This window comes from Epinephelus fuscoguttatus, linkage group LG17, assembly GCF_011397635.1.
Source record: "Epinephelus fuscoguttatus linkage group LG17, E.fuscoguttatus.final_Chr_v1".
Classification (NCBI taxonomy): Eukaryota; Metazoa; Chordata; class Actinopteri; order Perciformes; family Serranidae; genus Epinephelus; species Epinephelus fuscoguttatus.
In genome coordinates, this window is record NC_064768.1 from 13981680 (window position 1) to 14000374 (window position 18695).

Below are 18695 nucleotides of genomic sequence, written 5' to 3' on the forward strand. Positions count from 1 at the left end.
GAACAGCGCGGCCCAAAATGAACCCTATAACAAAACGCCCATTTCCTCTCGAATACAGGAAGTGGTATTCTCGCAACAACAGCGCATTGATTCCCCCCCTCCCCCTCCCACAACAATAAAAGGGAGGCGAATATCAACAATTAAAAACCTGTATCAGAAACTCACACAAACGCTACTAAATCACCGGGGCTTAAGGAAACCTTACAGTCAGTCATGCTGTCGGATGCAGGTCAGTGTTCACAACGCGCTGCTAATCTTTGCTACATGCTAAATGTGACAGGCGGACATTGTCTGGCTGGTTTAAAGAGCTTGGTAATGTGTCGCCACATTTGCTGTGTTTACACAATTATTAATCTCGTGTTTCATTCGCTTTGGTCTACTTGTAATTAGTTGCGTTGATAGGACACATTGGAACATCATGTTATGTCCTAGAAAGAGACGTTATCAGTCACAACAAAGGCCTCATTTCAACTGAGCTACATTGCACTGTCCATTGTTAAAAGATATATTGTTGACACATATGTTTAGACTACTCCGGGAATGCCTCTGGTGCTCGGCGAGCCAAGAAGAGGAGCTCCGGGGAATCCCCGGGGGACGGCCAGACCCTGCGTTCCTCTGGGAGGCAGATCAATGTCCGGGTGAAGCGCACAAACAATCCTCCACCTGGACAGGTAAACTGCAGCATGTGTGTTCAACCTGTCTGCCTGCTGAACACAATCATGTCTCATGGTTCCTGCTGGGTCCTCAATGTTATGTCAATTCGTTTATTCTCGAACGATCCTGAGTTTTTGAGGCAGATACTGATATTTGAGAGTTTAGACAAGCCAATGACAGTACATCAGCTGATATTTATTTTTCCAAAGATTATTTAGGGGGGCATTTTGGCTTTAAAGGTCCAGTGTGAGGAATTAGTGTCATCTAGCAGGAGAGTTGGAGACTGAAGGAAGCTGAAACTTCTTAACATGTTAAGCATTTAGGAAGTGGGTGAATAATGCAATAAAAAGCGAATGGCCTTTTCTAGAACAAGTGTTTTGTCTGTCCGCTCTGGGCTACTGTAGAGGCAACATGACAGATGCTGTGGAAGAAGACCTGCTTCGAAGCCCCCAGGAACATTGGCTTTGAAGCCAATTTTACATTGTGGCCACACATCTGATTACAACTTTTGGGTCAATCACATGATGCCCTGGGTCCCAAAAAGACTTTTCCCCACAGACTTACACAGTGAAAGAGACATCTGTAAATCAGTGGATACATTTTTTTGTGAGCATCACAACCCCCACGAAATGACTCGTTTCACTATTGGGATTTGAGCAGTTTGGTCTGATAACATTTCAAAGGTGTATAAGCGCTGGGACACTCAAAAGGGCTAAGCCAGAAGTTACTTGCTCAGCCGCTTTAAGTCACTTGTCCAAAAGAAAGGGGCACTGTTGTGGTTTACAGGATACTCCGCTCAGTTGTTAGGCTATAGTGATACAAGAAAACATTTTTGACAGTTTCCCTTTTTAAAGATTTATGACCAATATACGTACTAAGAAGGAGAGGGAGCTTAAAGTTGAAGAAATGTCCTTCTTTGGTGCACCAATAATGAGCCACAGTGTCTTTTGTAAGCGTCTGGCTGAGCACCCTCTGTTACATGTCATTCCCTACACTTGTTCCTCCCATTTCCTGTCATGTCTCTACCGTAAGCATTAAAGAATCCCCTTCAATCTGGCCCCAGATAAGAGGAAGAAAGTGGATGATGTAATGGAAACACTGTCTCAAAATTACCTTTGGCATTTCTGTACTTCAGTTTCTTGTTATTTGTCGGCTGATTTATTAGCAGGTACCAATACATTGGAACAAAATTGGCTAAAAAAATGTCTTCAACTTCAAAAAAACAAACCTAACCTGCTCCTGTATTTCCTCTATAAACCTGATGTTTGCTTAACATGTGATTGTTTGTTTTGTTTCTTTCCCTCTCCTGTCTTTTGTTTGGTTTCTGTCAGCATGTTGGAACAACAGTGTTGTGTTAAAAGAGGGGATACGCTGATCAAACTTTTTCCTCCTTTTCCCCCCAAATTTAAAGTCTGTTTGACTGTTTGGATCAAGGAATCTCCAGTATAAAGTTGAGCTCTGTGGTGATTTTCTCCACACTCTCTTTCAGAGCAAAAGAAAAGCCACAGACACAGAGGAGGAAGATGACCAGTCTGAGAAAAAGTACAGAAAGTGTGAGAAGGCTGGATGCTCTGCCACATACCCAGTTTGTTTTGCAAGTGCATCTGAACGGTAATATGTTTCTTGGTATTATATGAATCAGATCTTAACTCAGTCACTCTTCTTTTAAAATAAAGATTGTTCTGAATTCTTCTGTCTCTCCTCAGGTGTGCTAAAAATGGATACACATCTCGCTGGTATCACCTGTCTTGTGGTGAGCATTTTTGCAACGAATGTTTTGATCACTACTACAGAAGGTAAAGTTGACAGAACAACTACTCTCACAACATTAATAAACAAACATGTTTCAGTTTTTCCCATGGTGACATTTAAAGCTCTGTTGCAATCAAGGCAGCAAGATTAATCTTTTTTTTTCTTTTTCACCCTTTGCAGTCACAAAGATGGCTATGAGGTATTTGCTTCGTGGAAGAAGGTTTGGACTAGTAATGGGAAAAGTGAGCCCAGTCTTAAAGCTTTCATGGCAGATCAGCAGCTACCATACTGGGTAAGAATGGGCATATATCCTGGTTCCTATCAAATAGTTTCGCATGGTTGTCGTAAGTTCACAAGAGTGTTCACGGGGTGTCAATTTGCATCCAGGTGAGAACAGTCACGCTGCTCCTTTTCGGCTATTTACAGTCATACCTGGGATGTGTCATTATGGATCCTACAGCATGCTGTGATTGGCTAGTACTTGTCAAGTTGATGCATAGGGGTCGGAAGTGGTCAGGATTAGGGCAATGAAGTCATGGTTAGGGCTAGTACTAGCCAATCTCAGATATTCTGTGAGATTAAATTGGTAAATTTACAAGAACAAACTTGTGTCCTGTGTGAGTGAGCTTATTATTTTTTTAGACTTAGTTGTCTTATTATTTCAGTTTTTAGGGCGTATAAAACTGCTGAATACATACTGTGTCCACAAACTTTAGCAGAATGGCTGAATTGACCCATTCATGTTCATGTCATACTTCAGTGATGCAAGACGCCCAGGAATATACACCTAAGTTTAAATAGCTACATTGGGTATTTACACTTGTGTGTAAATGGCACTATTGGCTATGGACACCTGGATGCAAATAGTATCTGCCCAATGTTAATTGCAATATGTTTGTTTCAGGTTCAGTGTACTAAACCAGACTGTAGGAAGTGGCGTCAGCTAACCAAGGAGATCCAACTCACTGCTTCCCTAGCAGCAACGTACCGCTGTGGAATGAAGTTCAACAACATCAAGGTAAACAGGAAATGGAAAAAGAATCAACCAGTCAGTCACATTCAGCTTTTTTTGTGATGATGATTTTGTGTCTTTGCCTGCAGAGTGAGGGACCGGACCAGTGTTCCCAACCCGAGGACTTGGTAAGACAGTGATTTGTGTATTACGTGTTTGAATCATGGCAACTATCACAAAATGAAAGCCTTGCTTCATGCAAAGACTGAAACAAAGACAATTCATTTGAATAAGTTCCAAAGAATGGATCCAGTATGTGTGCCCTTGAACCACCTTTGATGACATGCATCCTCTTTGATCGAATGCTGTTTTCATTCTTGCAGAGAGTGGCAGAGGTGACTGACAGCTGGTGGCATTCAATGTTGATTTTGCCGCCTTTGTTCAAAGACAGTCCAGCCAGCCCATTCCTCGCTGCCTACTACCCCGACTGTGTGGGGATGAGCCCATCAGGCTCTCCCAGCAACATTTCTCTGTCTGAGCTGAGGACAGATCACTGCAGAGCCGTCCAGCCACAAAGTAAGTCTTTGGGTATGAGAGGAGAGAGATGCAGCTACATGATGCAGCTCCTAGACTTGGGTGAGAGAAGTACATGATGAGTGAGAGAGAGCCATTGTTTATTCTTGTTCTCTGTGGATGTAATAGGGCCATTGTAAGTAAAAAAACAAAACAAACAAACATGAAATTACAGAGCTAGGTGGAGAGAGTTACATTCAGAAAAACATGTAAAAATTGCTAAGATTAAAGTTGTACATTTACAAGAAAAAATTTAATATATTTTTTGAGATTATTAAGTCATACATTTGCAAGAAATTATTGGAAAAAAGTGTTTTTTTAATTCTATTTTTTTTTTATCAAGGAACCACATTGCTTTACTTGGCAAGGTTGGATCAACCTCATCACACCACAGATGATACTGGTTAAGGGTCCAGATACACCTGGGGCGGCTGGATTGCAAAGTGTAACTTGATTAAGTCATTCACTGCAGGGATTATACCACAGCAAATGGTGGTGTTGGTGGTGTGATGAGGTTGATCCAACCTTTCAAAGTTAAGTGATGGGATTTGTTGCCAAAAAAACCAACACATTTTTTCTGATTTTTTTTCTCACAAATTTGTGACTTTAATATCAGAGAATTTCTGGGTTTTTTTGGGTTTTTTTTTTTTTTTTTTTTTTTTTTGCTCATGGAAATTTATGACTATAATATCAGAGAATACATTAAGTTTTTTTCTCAAAAATTTTCCTCTTTAATCTTTGAAAATCTAAGTTTTGTTCTTGGACTATTACCTTCCCTCCCTGGCTCCATATTTTCTTCTTTCTTTTTTTTCACCTACAATGGCCCTAATATGCTGCTGTATTGTAGGCCTCCTATTTAGAGACAATAGCCTGTGGTGTTGTAATCATGATTGTATCCCTCAGTTCCAGGCCTGTGTCCATACTTCCAGCCCTTCTACCAGCCTAATGAGTGTGGCAAGGCTCTGTGCGTTCGTCCGGATATGATGGAGCTGGATGAGCTTTATGAGTTTCCGGAATTTTCCCGAGATCCCACCATGTATTTGGCTTTGCGTAACCTTATTCTGGCCTCCTGGCACAAGAATTGCAAGGTACACTGCAAATAACAGTGACTTACAAAAACTGCATGTTTTAGACCTTTAAGACCTGGAATATACAAAAGGAATGATAAGACTCCAAAATCACCACACAATCAGAACAATTGACAGTGTTTCCTGTTTTTAAAAAGGAGGTGCTGACTTCCCAGAAATGTGCTCTGCACATCATTGTACGGGGGTTGGTGCGAGTACGCTGTGTGCAGGAGATGGACCGGGTGCTCCACTTCATGACCAGGAAGGGCCTCATCAACACTGGTGTGCTGGCAGTGAAACGGCCTTTGCTCCCTGAAAAACATTGCTCTGTGAGTGTCCTCATCTTTGCTTAAAGGGGCCCTATTGTGCTCATTTTTAGGTTCATTCTTGTATTTTGGGTTTCTACTAAAACATGTTTACATGTTTTAATGTTCAAAAAACACCTCGTTTTCCTTTTACTGTATGTGCTAGAACACCTCTATTCACCCTCTCTCTGAAACAATCTGTTATAGCTTCTGTCTCTTAAAGCTCCACGTCACAAAAAAAGCCAGTCTGCCATTCATATCTCATTATTTGAGACTTTGGCCACGTGTAATATGAACGACTGACATTTTAACAGTGTATATAGTGTACATAGTATACTCACAGTATCTCCCACATCTAATCTTTTTGCAGAGGAACGTTATCATAATTGGTGCTGGGGCTTCAGGGCTGGCTGCTGCACGACAGCTGCAAAACTTCGGCACTCAGGTAACTGTTGAGGGTTCAAGTTAGTTGCTGTCACACACCTTCGCTGATCTCCTACTTTACCCTGTTTGCTGGTCACAGTGCTTTCCCTTTACACTCTTTATTTTCATTGGTTTACAGGTGGTGGTGCTAGAGGCAAGGGAGAGAATTGGAGGTCGTGTGTGGGATGATACTTCTCTGGGTGTCACTGTTGGCCGAGGAGCTCAAATTGTCAATGGTTGTGTGAACAACCCCATCGCCCTGATGTGTGAACAGGTATGATTTTTTTAAGAGCTGAAAAGTCTGTAAAGAATTCTACATATTTGTGCTGTACATTAAACTGATTTTGCAAATGCACTGTCTTGTGGTGTCTTCATACGTGACTCTAGAATTTTTATTCAGGACTCTTCACTCTTGTGTTGCAGATGGGCATCAAGATGCACAAGCTGGGAGAGCGATGTGACCTCTTTCAGGAGGGGGGGCAGGTCACTGACCCGGCCATTGACAAGCGCATGGACTTCCACTTCAATGCCATCCTGGACGTGGTGTCAGAATGGAGGAAGGACAAGTCCCAGAGCCAGGACACACCGCTGAGAGGTGCTGAACCTTTTATATCCCCAAACACAACATGATTGTTTTAATCTAAAGTGTGAGGTTAACTGAGGTTCAGCTTTTTTGGCTTTCAAAATCAAAATGTAGTGATGATGTTTTGTGTTCACATTTAATGCTTTTGATAAGAAATATTCTATCTCGGTGAAAACTGTCACATAGCTGTTGTGGATAAGTCAGGCAAGAACAACTCCATTGCTTTCCTTTTGTCTTGCATAACCAGCTGACAACTTTGCCTTTTTGTGCAGCAACGATAGCAGCCATTCTCATGTCTTCCTACAAATGTATTTACATATAAATTCCAGATGTCATGTCTGGGCAGTTCACAAGTGTGAATACACACAGTGCAAGGTTAGAAAAGTAAAACAGAAGTAGTTTGTTACTCAGCAAAACTATTTCCGTAATAAAAACATCTAGAACAGAATTTCAGTGTTTAGAGATATTTGACCTTTTAGTTTTCTGCATTTTATCTCACAGAAAAAGTCCAGGAGGTGAAGAAGAACTTTCTTCAAGAGTCTGGAATCCAGTTCAGTGAGTTGGAGGAGAAAGTGCTTCAGTTTCATCTTAGCAATCTCGAGTTCGCCTGTGGAAGCACATTAGACCAGGTGTGGAAACTAACACACTAAAGGGCTTCACAATTTTTCTGTTGTGTCTTAAGTGTCTGTTGACACCAAAAACTTTTGATGAGGAAAATTCAAACTGGTTTATTGTTATGAATACATCCCACATTTCTGCCTGTTGATGTAGAATCAGAAAAGCAATCACCAAAGCAGATGACAACAACATTGCATGTGTCTGTGTATTTAAGGTATGGAGTCATTGTAACAGAAAATTATTCAGTCTTAAAGGGTACATTTGGTAGTTTTCAAACTGGACACTATTTCCCATGTTTATGTGTTTAAGTGACTAATGGGTGCAACAATTTTTGAAGTTGGTCTATTGTTGAGCAAGACTGCTGCAGGTGGCAGTCATGAAACAGGCTGCAATGTAACCACTCAGGGCATGTTTGCACCATCAATGTATGTCCACAGAAAGTGCTTGTTTTTGCTACTGACAGGCTCAGATTGTTATTTTTAGTGTCTGACAACATTATGGAGAGAATCCATACAGAGAAAGACCTTTTTGTTAATGAGTAAGATTCTTTTTGTTTAACCAGAAACAGCCTTGAAATCGCCATCAAACCCACCAGACTCCATTTAAATAAATAGTAACTTTAGCGTGTATAGAGCCAGCATGTCTTCACATCTAACTGGGTGAATTAACAGTTTATTTCAACCAAACACAATTGGTGATTGTTAGAATAGCAGAAAGATGAACCAAGAGAGTTTTTGTCAGTTTTACTTTGTTTCTGTCAACTTTGAAAGAAGAGTATTTTACAGTAAAATTGTTGTTTTATTTTAATGATGTAATATGGGTTTGATGATAGAGATTTTGGGGCTAAAAGTCTGTTTCTGTAGGGATCCTTTCTGTAATATTGTCACACGCCTAAAATAATAATCTAAGCCTGTCAGTAGCAAAACAAGGACTTTTAGTGGATGTAAACTGACAGTGTGAACATGCCCTCAGTGCTTACATTGCTGCCTGTTTCACAGCAACCAATACTGGACCAATTTCAAAAATTGTTGTCTCCACTGGTCACTTAGACACAAAAACATGGAAAAAAGGGTCCAGGTTGAAAAATACTGAACATACCCTTTTGAAAGGAAACATTTTAAGAGAACTCTGGTGACATGTCTGTAGTTTGCACATATTGTGACATTTTGTATGTGTGTTTTGACAGGTGTTTTCAAGGAAATTGTGATGAAAATGTTCTCTGTTATATTTGTTTGTAGGTATCAGCAAGATCCTGGGACCACAATGAGTTTTTCGCCCAGTTCTCAGGAGACCACACTTTACTCACAAAGGGCTACTCTGCTTTACTCCACAAGCTGGCCGAGGGCCTCAACATCCACACAAAGTGCTCGGTTTGTATTTCAGTCTTTTAATTTCAGCTGCTACTTTTACCTTTCTTACACTACGTTGAATACAGGGATTAACCCCAATATTAAAAATCAAAGTCAGATGTACATTTTGTTTTTCAATTCCAGGTTCAGGCCATTGATTACTCAGGTGATGTTGTCAAAGTTACCTCCTCTAACGGGTCCCAGTGGACAGCACAGAAGGTAAAAACATGTTCAGAAATGTTTTAAAATGTATATAATAATTTCTGTCATTTCAAGACTTTATCCTAGAAAATGTATCATGTCAGACAATGTAGGATGTGTACGGTGCTAATTAACACATTGAGTTTTTACACCCTCTCCACTTTTAGGTTCTTGTTACGGTCCCATTGACTTTGCTGCAGAAGAACTTCATTCAGTTCAACCCTCCACTTCCTGAAAGGAAACTGAAAGCAATCCACAGTCTGGGAGCTGGTATCATAGAAAAAGTGAGAACTGTTTTGATGTTGAATTCATGGTGGTAAATATGTACAGATCCCTGGATGTTTAATCTTAAGGCAAAATAACTACAGTGGCCAAATACAAAGTAGCTTCCTTGTAGATGCTAAAATCTTATTCTATAATTACTTTTAGATCGCTCTTCAGTTCCCGTACAGATTCTGGGACAACAAAATCCAGGGGGCAGACTACTTTGGTCACATACCACCAAGTCCTGACAAGAGAGGCATGTTCAGTGTCTTCTATGACATGGAGCCACAGGTTTGTTTTTCCTAATTTTTATCTACACGGCAAGACAGTATCTCACTGCGAAGCATGTCTTACTATTGAATACTCTGGCGTGTAAGATACCTGTTTCTACCAGGGAAGACAAGATTGAACCACAGTGAATAGCAAACAATGAAAAACAGTCATGGCTGCTAGTGATGAAGACAGGAAACAAATGTGTGCAGAGAAAGCACCTGTGGTTGAGCCCATGTCAAGTGGATTGACAATGCTCAGTAACTTAAGGCACCTCATTCATTTACAGTACAGGCCAAAAGTTTGGGCACACCTTCTCATTCAATGCGTTTTCTTTATTTTCATGACTGTCTACATTGTAGATTCTCACTGAAGGCATCAAAACTATGAATGAACACATGTGGAGTTATGTACTTAACAAAAAAAGGTGAAATAACTGAAAAAGCTGTTTTATATTCTAGTTTCTTCAAAATAGCCACCCTTTGCTCTGATTACTGCTTTGCACACTCTTGGCATTCTCTCCATGAGCTTCAAGAGGTAGTCACCTGAAATGGTTTTCCAACAGTCTTGAAGGAGTTCCCAGAGGTGTTTAGCACTTGTTGGCCCCTTTGCCTTCACTCTGCGGTCCAGCTCACCCCAAACCATCTCGATTGGGTTCAGGTCCGGTGACTGTGGAGGCCAGGTCATCTGCCGCAGCACTCCATCACTCTCCTTCTTGGTCAAATAGCCCTTACACAGCCTGGAGGTGTGTTTGGGGTCATTGTCCTGTTGAAAAATAAATGATCGTCCAACTAAATGCAAACTGGATGGGATGGCATGTCACTGCAGGATGCTGTGGTAGCCATGCTGGTTCAGTGTGCCTTCAATTTTGAATAAATCCCCAACAGTGTCACCAGCAAAACACCCCCACACCATCACACCTCCTCCTCCATGCTTCACAGTGGGAACCAGGCATGTGGAATCCATCTGTTCACCTTTTCTGTGTCTCACAAAGACACGGCGGTTGGAACCAAAGATCTCAAATTTGGACTCATCAGACCAAAGCACAGATTTCCACTGGTCTGATGTCCATTCCTTGTGTTTCTTGGCCCAAACAAATCTCTTCTGCTTGTTGCCTCTCCTTAGCAGTGGTTTCCTAGCAGCTATTTGACCATGAAGGCCTGATTCGCGCAGTCTCCTCTTAATAGTTGTTCTAGAGATGGGTCTGCTGCTAGAACTCTGTGTGGCATTCATCTGGTCTCTGATCTGAGCTGCTGTTAACTTGCGATTTCTGAGGCTGGTGACTCGGATGAACTTATCCTCAGAAGCAGAGGTGACTCTTGGTCTTCCTTTCCTGGGTCGGTCCTCATGTGTGCCAGTTTCGTTGTAGCGCTTGATGGTTTTTGCGACTCCACTTGGGGACACATTTAAAGTTTTTGCAATTTTCCGGACTGACTGACCTTCATTTCTTAAAGTAATGATGGCCACTGGTTTTTCTTTAGTTAGCTGATTGGTTCTTGCCATAATATGAATTTTAACAGTTGTCCAATAGGGCTGTCGGCTGTGTATTAACCTGACTTCTGCACAACACAACTGATGGTCCCAACCCCATTGATAAAGCAAGAAATTCCACTAATTAACCCTGATAAGGCACACCTGTGAAGTGGAAACCATTTCAGGTGACTACCTCTTGAAGCTCATGGAGAGAATGCCAAGAGTGTGCAAAGCAGTAATCAGAGCAAAGGGTGGCTATTTTGAAGAAACTAGAATATAAAACATGTTTTCAGTTATTTCACCTTTTTTTGTTAAGTACATAACTCCACATGTGTTCATTCATAGTTTTGATGCCTTCAGTGAGAATCTACAATGTAAATAGTCATGAAAATTAAGAAAACGCATTGAATGAGAAGGTGTGTCCAAACTTTTGGCCTGTACTGTATATTCATATAATAAATTTGAAAATGTCATTTAGATGAGAAATATAGAAAAAGAAAAAAAAAGTTTTTCATAACTGTCAGCTTATGGTGGTCAATTTGACCTGGACAAACGTGATCACTAAAAGAGGTTCTACTTTATTAATGTTAAATACAAGCCTGACTACAAGAACAGTACTTATTTTGAATGCTGTCAGCAGCATAACAAAAACACATAAAATACAAAAACATGTCAAGATAAAGGAGTAGAGGACAAAAAGAGAAGGACATTTCTTGATTGTACATTTTGACCACATCTTGATTATAATGTGCATAATGCTGTCTTTTGTGTGTGTGTGTGTGTGTGTGTGTGTGTGTGTGTGTGTGTGTGTGTGTGTGTGTGTGTGTGTGTAGGGGAAGCAGGCTGTCCTCATGTCTGTCATCACTGGTGATGCTGTACCTACTGTCCGAGACATGGATGACAAGGAGGTGGTGGCTGAGTGCATGAAGGTCCTGCGTGAACTTTTCAAAGAGCAGGTAATGTTGTCACAAGGTAACTGATGAATTATGACCAGTAAGACCACCATACACCTGTTACCTTTTTATCCATATTTTTTCCCAGATTTTCTTGTATTTTTAGTTTTTTTTTTTATTATTACTGTTGTTGTTATGTACCATCTGTCAACATTTACAGGAGGTCCCAGAGCCGCTGAATTTCTTTGTCACACATTGGGGCAAAGACATGTGGTCCCAGATGTCTTACAGCTTTGTGAAGACAGGGGGAAGTGGAGAGGCCTATGACATCCTCGCTGAAGACATGCAGGGAAAAGTGTTTTTTGCTGGAGAGGTAATGCTGTCTTTACCATTTTTTAAATCAAATGTGTCTTGAAATGTCTTTAATTTAAGTGAAAATGAATTTTTTTTTTGATGTGGACAGAATTATTGGTGAAAAGGTACTGATCATTTGGAGTTTTCCCCACTGAAGTTTCCATATTAACAGGCCTTTTCACAGTAGACAAAGAAGATAAAGCACAGGTATCTCTAATAACATTAAAGATGGCTCCATTCTATTCAACTGTCACAAACAGTGAGCCATGACACTGTAAGAGTGAGAAGCATGCACAATAAGCATGCACAATACCAGGACCCTGAAGCTGAAGCAGCTGAAACAGAAGTTAGCTGTCGTTAATTTTATTCATCAACTTACTCATTTTTATGAAGTTTTCAAATTGCAGACTTGAAAACATATTTTCGCTGTTTTTCAATTGATTTGTTGTTGGTTTTTGTTACCAGGCCACCAACAGACATTTCCCTCAGACTGTGACAGGAGCATACCTGAGTGGGGTCAGAGAGGCCAGCAAGATGGCTGCCATCTGAACTCTGTCAGTCCCTGAGCACTCACAAACACCAGCATGGACACACGGGTTGCACTGAGCAACAGACCGTTAAACAACCTGGACTGCATTACCCTGAACTGCTCCACTCTAAACGATATTTCACTGTACTGTGACGTGTTTGATCAGCAAGACGCTGTTTGTCACTCTCTGATAGCGGGGTCAAGTCAGGCTTCCCGGGGCCCTGCTCTATATGTTTTATACAACAGAAGCGCTTTATTATTTATATCAAAAATCCAGCTGGTAAAACGTTTGTTGGCGAAGAAATGCAACAAGAATAACAATGCATGAATAATGGATAATCCCTGTGCAGCTCTGTCTGGGTCTGCTGTGCTGGAAAACAGGATGTTACCTTTAATTTGAGTGTAATGAGTGGTGTATGTAGCACTTCTGTGATGAAATAGTCAGATTTTTTTGAGAGAGAGAGGGTTGCATGAAACATTGGTTAACTCTCAGTTGTCTAATCATGGTTGGTACAAAGGGTGAAGTGAAATGGGAAAACGGTGAGATGTATAGTAGAAATACTTCTGTGGTAGCACTTTTGATTTAAACAAAGGTAAGAAATTAAATAAATAGTTATGTGTATGACAAGATGAATTCTCTGTAGGACTGAGTGTGATCAGAAGATTGTCCCCTTACTGTCTCAGGGATGTGATCAAGACAACGACACCTAGCAGAAAATGATAGAAGGTGATCATGATTGTGATTGGTTGAAATGGATTAAAAAAACAACAACCAAAGGAGGAAATAAGCCCTCCACGTTTCTCTTTATTAGTTCCTGAACAATGAGGTTTGGGAACAGCACAACACTGTCCTCACTTTCTGTGATTAATATTGACTAATGAAGCTTTACATGTCATATCTGTGTCTGGATCTGTACATCTCAATGATCATGTCCTGTTTGTCCAGCATTACAGTGTTTGAGTATTTATCTTGTATGTGTTTAATAAACTGAGCTATCAACTGCCATACTGACCACTTTCAACCATGGATCAATATTTGGCTCCACAAATCAGTGCTAAAATATTTATCAGTTAAGATTTATGCCAGTCTTTAACAGGCTGACTCTCCAGTACTGTTCTGACTAAAGATATCAGTAGAGCTGAAACAAGAAACTAATCAATTATTTGATAGGGAGAAAATTATTTAGCAACAATTTGAATAATTATGAATAACTGTTAATGATTGATTGATGTGCTCCTTCATACTGATTTTAACAAATACGTGACCAAAATTTGAGAGAAATGATTCTTTTGTCTGCAGAAACTTTTTTTTAGATCTTTTATTTAAACTTGAAAACAGGAGCAAAAACAAAAGTGTTGTGTTCAAATTTTTGTTCTGAGTTTATATGAATAAATAATATGTGTATGTAGGTAGAATGTCTGACTACTCAGAAGTTATGTATGATAATGGGCTCCCTGTGCTGGGTACAGATGACCTCATCAATGTAGAGAGAATTGGCCTTGATCTCAATGCTCTCCTGCAGCTCCAGCTGGCAGCGAACTAGAGCCCTCTGCTCCTCTTCTGACTGAGATGCCGCCTCACGCAGTCTGAGAATGCAGAGATAAAGAGACACCACATAACTACTTGTCCTAAATGATTATATTTCTAAACAATATATATGTCAGTATGGGAAGTACAATATTAAAAACAGAAAGACAATCTTTTATAATCAGCCACGTCATCCACTATTTGAAAATCTTCATTATGCTGTTACATATGCTTTCTTACACTTGTTACATTTTCACTTTTTTGACTTATTAAAATTTCCATTTGCATAAACATTACGCTTGAATTCTTCCCATTTGTTGTATTTATTTCTAGATTTCTTGGGTAGTTTGTAAACTAGCAGATACAATAATGTGTGTATGTGTGTCAACACTGGCATAATTCACTGTATTCCTTTTGAAAACATTTGTTGCCTTGACCCTTTACATCAGAGAAGAGTGTGTCCTGGCCTTACTTGTTGATGTGAGTGGTGAGCTGCTGGACCTCGGCGAGGAGTTGGGACTGTGCTGGATCATGGCATTGCTCTTTGCCAGGCCTCTGCTGGCGCAAAGCCAGGCGGGCCTGGGCCAAACTTAAAGCTTGTTCACTGTTTGTGATGGCCACTTGCAGATCCTCAGGAATCCTCTGCTGGTTTGCAAACTCAGACAGAATCTATAGGGGTAGAGGTGTCACACCACACCAGGCTCATCTAGTATTTTCAATTCATAATAAATTAATAGGAAACTTAAATCAAGCTATTAGGCCAATGACACAAAACTTCTATTCAAATAATCAACCACATTATTAACCACCTGTCCATCCTACCTACCTACCTGCCCCGGATGGTTACATTTTGGCCTGTTTCGCAGCTGCCAGCTGCAGCCCTACTTCTATACTGGACCAGTTTAAAAAATGGTTGTTCCCATGACCCACTTAGACATAAAAACATATGACAATATGGTCCAGATTGAAAAAAAAGGAGTTCCCCTTTGATGAAAAGATCATCACTAGCCAACTAATATTCAAATGTTAATACAAAACTCAATACTTACATTTACTGTAACATCTACCTGACTTTGTTTCCTTTCCCATCACACTCTCTTTCTCTCTGCCAAATATATAACATACACTCATCTGTGCTACCTTGGTAAGTTTATCTTCCATCTGGCTCTTGGCAGACTTGATCCTCTGGATATTCAGCTGGAGGGCTGCTGCTGTGTCCCGGACCTGCTTCTGCATGTCAGTGGCTGTCTGCTCCAGAACAGACTCCACCTGGGCCCGCAGGGACACAGAGTTGGTTTTCTGCTGCACTGCTTTGGCAATGTTGAGGTCTGAGATTTTCTCCCACTGCTTTGGAGTCACTGTCAAGCTGAGAGAGGGAGAAGTTTAAAAAACGTACAGTATGAGGACCTGGAACTAACAAAATGTTTTTGCTCTCCCCAGATCTGTATAGAAAATGCAACTAATTTCAAATAATTTTAAAGGGTCTTGAAAACTGCCTTTTCACAGACATTATATAGTTTTCCTGTCTTCATGGAGAAAATGAGAACATATCAATTCACCTCGGCAGTTCAGTATTGGTGATCTGCAGGTTGTTGATGGTATTGGTAGTACTTAAGGCACAGGAATTATCAATGCACTGAGCCTTGGATTTCTCCTTCAGATCCTTCTCTAGATGGTACTTGGCAGATCGGTTCAATCTGGAACACAAAATAACATACTTTGTCTTTTTTTTTTTAATGGCAACCATATCTGCTTATTTGATTTTCCTTCCAGGTTTCAAAAAAAGTCAAGCACAGTCTATATAGTCAAAGTCCATCTTTCTTACCGTATCTGCTCAGTGATCTGCTCTAATACACTCTGCAGAAGAGAGGCCGCTCCCTCAATAACCTCTTTCTCCTTTAGCAGCTCTCTTTCCACATCATCACGTAGCCTGTCAGAGGGGAAACGTTTCATTCTGCAGGCCACAGAACAAAAAGAACATTACTCATCTGCTTATCTTTACCGCTGCAGCAAGTTGTTTGTTTCTCATATGTACACTTCATAGTAAGAGAAAGTGGTGTGGAAACTTCATGTTATTGAAAACTGACAATAGCTCCCAAATCTAAAAAAGGGTGAGATGTATGAACTTTCAGTTGTACAATAGCAAAATATTATGCTTTTGTCTTCTGATTGTTCAAGATTCAGTCTAACCTCTCCTCCAGACAGAGAGTGGTGACTGTAAGAGGCTCTTTGCAGGCCTCCAGTGCTTTTACCACTCTGCCCTGCAGTGCTATAAGGACATCAATCTCCACAATAATCTCCTCCAACTGCAGTTCCAACTCCTTCTTCAGATGCTGGATGTCACTGACTCTTTGAGCTGAACATCAGAGGAAAAAACACAACAGTCCACTTCTGTAATCTTTATAACATCATCCTGTAGTGCTAAACACAGATCACCTAATTTGTGTTCTCCTACTTACCTAGTCGTCTGTTGTCATCACCTTGCATTAGTTTGCATGCTTTGTCAGCTTGCTGCATTAGCCTCATGCAGTCTGCTCTGAAGAGCTCGGAGTGGTTCTGCACAGCATCAATATTCACAAGATTGGGTCCAACACCCTGCCGGGAACTGCGATCCGGGACAGACATTGTTCATCCCAGGTGGTTTATCACTGACAGTGTAGGCAAGTAAGAAAAACAAAATCAGGAAATGGGAAAAATGTGGCTGCTTGTGGTGACTGAGAACTGGAAACACTTCAGAACCATTTGAGAAAGCATATCAGACTATACAGGTTTTATTAGACACCCACTAATCTGTGTTAGAAATGTGAGAAAAAAATATGAACACTTAAATACACCCTGTGCAAATATTTTGTTAAATTGAAAAAGCACTGAACATTGAGAACATTACAAAATGATATCTGAAAAGCCCTATCCAGATACTGAATAGTGGGTTAAGTTAATGGTAAAGTGATGTCTTTAAATATATAACATGTAATTTAATGTAAAATAAAGAAAAGAATAATGTCATGCCAAAAAATATTTTAAACTTTTGCTTTGTTTTGTTGTGTCTCCTACCTTATTTACATTATGATCAATCTGGAAATCCATCGGTAAAAAAAAAACAAAACAAAACTTTTTTTTGCTTCCTTTACAACTACAATTGCAGAATCTGTCTTGAGAGATTACATTATGATAGATAAACTCAGTTGAGTAATTGATGAGATGAGTGCATTACTGGATGGGTAGGTTGCTGAGGAGCAAGTGGGTTTACTCTCCTTTACAACTGCTTATTAGCTGATAGGTGGGGATATTGCAAATGCCTAGAAAAAGAGGTGGGTACACCCCTTAAACCTGCATATGACTCGACATAACGTTAGCCCTACAAACACAAGTCTCTCTTGTTTCAAGGTTACACAACTACATGCAGTTGTAGGCTATTGCTTTCATTTTTTGTAGTTCAACGCTGTGTTGTAAAATGACAAATAAAATTAACCTTCTGATCTTTTACTATAATAGTAGCTAGTCATGTAACGTTAGCCAAGACTGTTGACATTATACATTTTTAGAGTTTTACAACTTGCTAGCATTTCACGTCAGCTAGCTTCGAAATTAACGTGGCCGTTACTGTAACTCGGTTTGAGACGGACACCGGTTGTTTTCACTGGCGTTACAACTTTACCCAAAAAGACATTACACACAATACGGCAAAAAACAAACAAACAAACAAACAAACAAACAAAAACAACCAAACAAATAAATATTGATCTTACCGTAACGTTACTACTTGTGGTTGAAAAACGGCCAAATGTGTCGTCATTAATTTTGCCTCTCAACTGTCAAATGTAAAACAAACGGTTACTGTGGCAACGGATAATACACGTCACGGCCGGATACGGTCAGTTTTTCAGTAGGCCACATCTGACCAAGGAATGTTTAACTTTAATATACTCCACTACAAGTAAAAGCTCTGAATTCAAAACCAAGATAAAGTGAGGTAGTCTTTTAAAATCCCATACCAGTGAAAGTCAATCGTTACAGCAACTCAAGAGACAAAAGCAAAATGAAAAAGTACTACAAATAAGAAAATAAGTAAAATAAAATAGGAATAAAAAAAAAAAAATAACATAAACAGTTATGGGCTATACACACTTTGCTCATGCAGATATTGTATGTCCATGATGAATGATTGCTCAGGATAATTGTAATACACACATGGTAGTTTGTAGCACTGAAATATAAAAATATGTAAATATTACTTCACAGTAAGTAGAAAAATAATGTTGAACTATACAATTATAAAGGATATGTGGGCCTATAAGGATATGAAAAAGTGGCTGTTTTTTTTTTAATTCTATATTGAACTTTGTAGGTAGGCTACAAACAAACAAGGCACATTTTCAAGTCCTGTTCATCACATAGCTTCTGTCTCAGGCTGAGCAAACACATATAAAAACCATATACAAAATGATAGAAATAGCACAAAAATAAAAATATAAAAAACATACTAATAAAACAAAAACAGGGCTTTTTTAAATTAGCTTAAATATATTTAGTAATGAAAACAATTTAAGAGCTTGCTTGTCTTTAACAAGTTTCATTGATTAACTCATTCTTTCAATGGTTCAAACTGCATTTAGTCTTCAAGTAACTTTATGAATGAAAAATTCCCCCAGTGAAAAGACAATATTGAGAACAAAGTCCACAACCTTATTTTGTTATTCTGTCTTCACTGTCAAAGGTGACAACTCAATGTCAACACTGCATGTCACTCCAGAAGTACTGCACTGATTTACAATAGAAAAATTAATATCTCCCTTTCTCAAAATGTACAATTCTAAATGTACCAAAAATGTATCTCAATCTTAAGAATTTCTTCGTTAGATAAATTTCATTTAAAATTTTGAATTTCACCTCTCCTCCTCCATTGG

General features: G+C 39.6%; 2 protein-coding genes across 3 annotated transcripts; one reads left to right on the plus strand and one right to left on the minus strand.

Annotated features, from left to right (window-relative positions):
- Positions 1–62: 62 nt before the first annotated feature.
- On the plus strand, positions 63–13266 carry LOC125905106 (lysine-specific histone demethylase 1B-like). Its single transcript, XM_049602969.1, has 21 exons — positions 63–229; positions 529–671; positions 2144–2265; positions 2361–2450; positions 2587–2698; positions 3311–3424; positions 3508–3546; positions 3742–3934; positions 4835–5019; positions 5157–5327; positions 5674–5748; positions 5866–6000; positions 6150–6321; positions 6811–6938; positions 8166–8297; positions 8421–8495; positions 8645–8761; positions 8907–9032; positions 11318–11440; positions 11598–11750; positions 12197–13266. The coding sequence occupies exons 1-21, from the start codon at positions 214–216 to the stop codon at positions 12278–12280; spliced, it is 2505 nt and encodes an 834-aa protein (XP_049458926.1). The 5' UTR covers positions 63–213; the 3' UTR covers positions 12281–13266.
- A 374-nt stretch (positions 13267–13640) lies between these two features.
- tekt1 (tektin 1) lies at positions 13641–17930 on the minus strand. 2 transcript variants are annotated; one of them, XM_049602996.1, is made up of 8 exons: positions 17538–17930; positions 16248–16436; positions 15979–16144; positions 15614–15718; positions 15348–15485; positions 14929–15154; positions 14261–14457; positions 13641–13847 (listed from the first exon to the last, which is right to left on the minus strand). In XM_049602996.1, the coding sequence occupies exons 2-8, from the start codon at positions 16411–16413 to the stop codon at positions 13688–13690; spliced, it is 1158 nt and encodes a 385-aa protein (XP_049458953.1). In that variant the 5' UTR covers positions 16414–16436; positions 17538–17930; the 3' UTR covers positions 13641–13687. The 2 variants fall into 2 exon arrangements, with proteins under 2 accessions (XP_049458953.1, XP_049458952.1); XM_049602995.1 differs by having other exon boundaries at positions 15614–15742; positions 17538–17929.
- Positions 17931–18695: the final 765 nt, after the last annotated feature.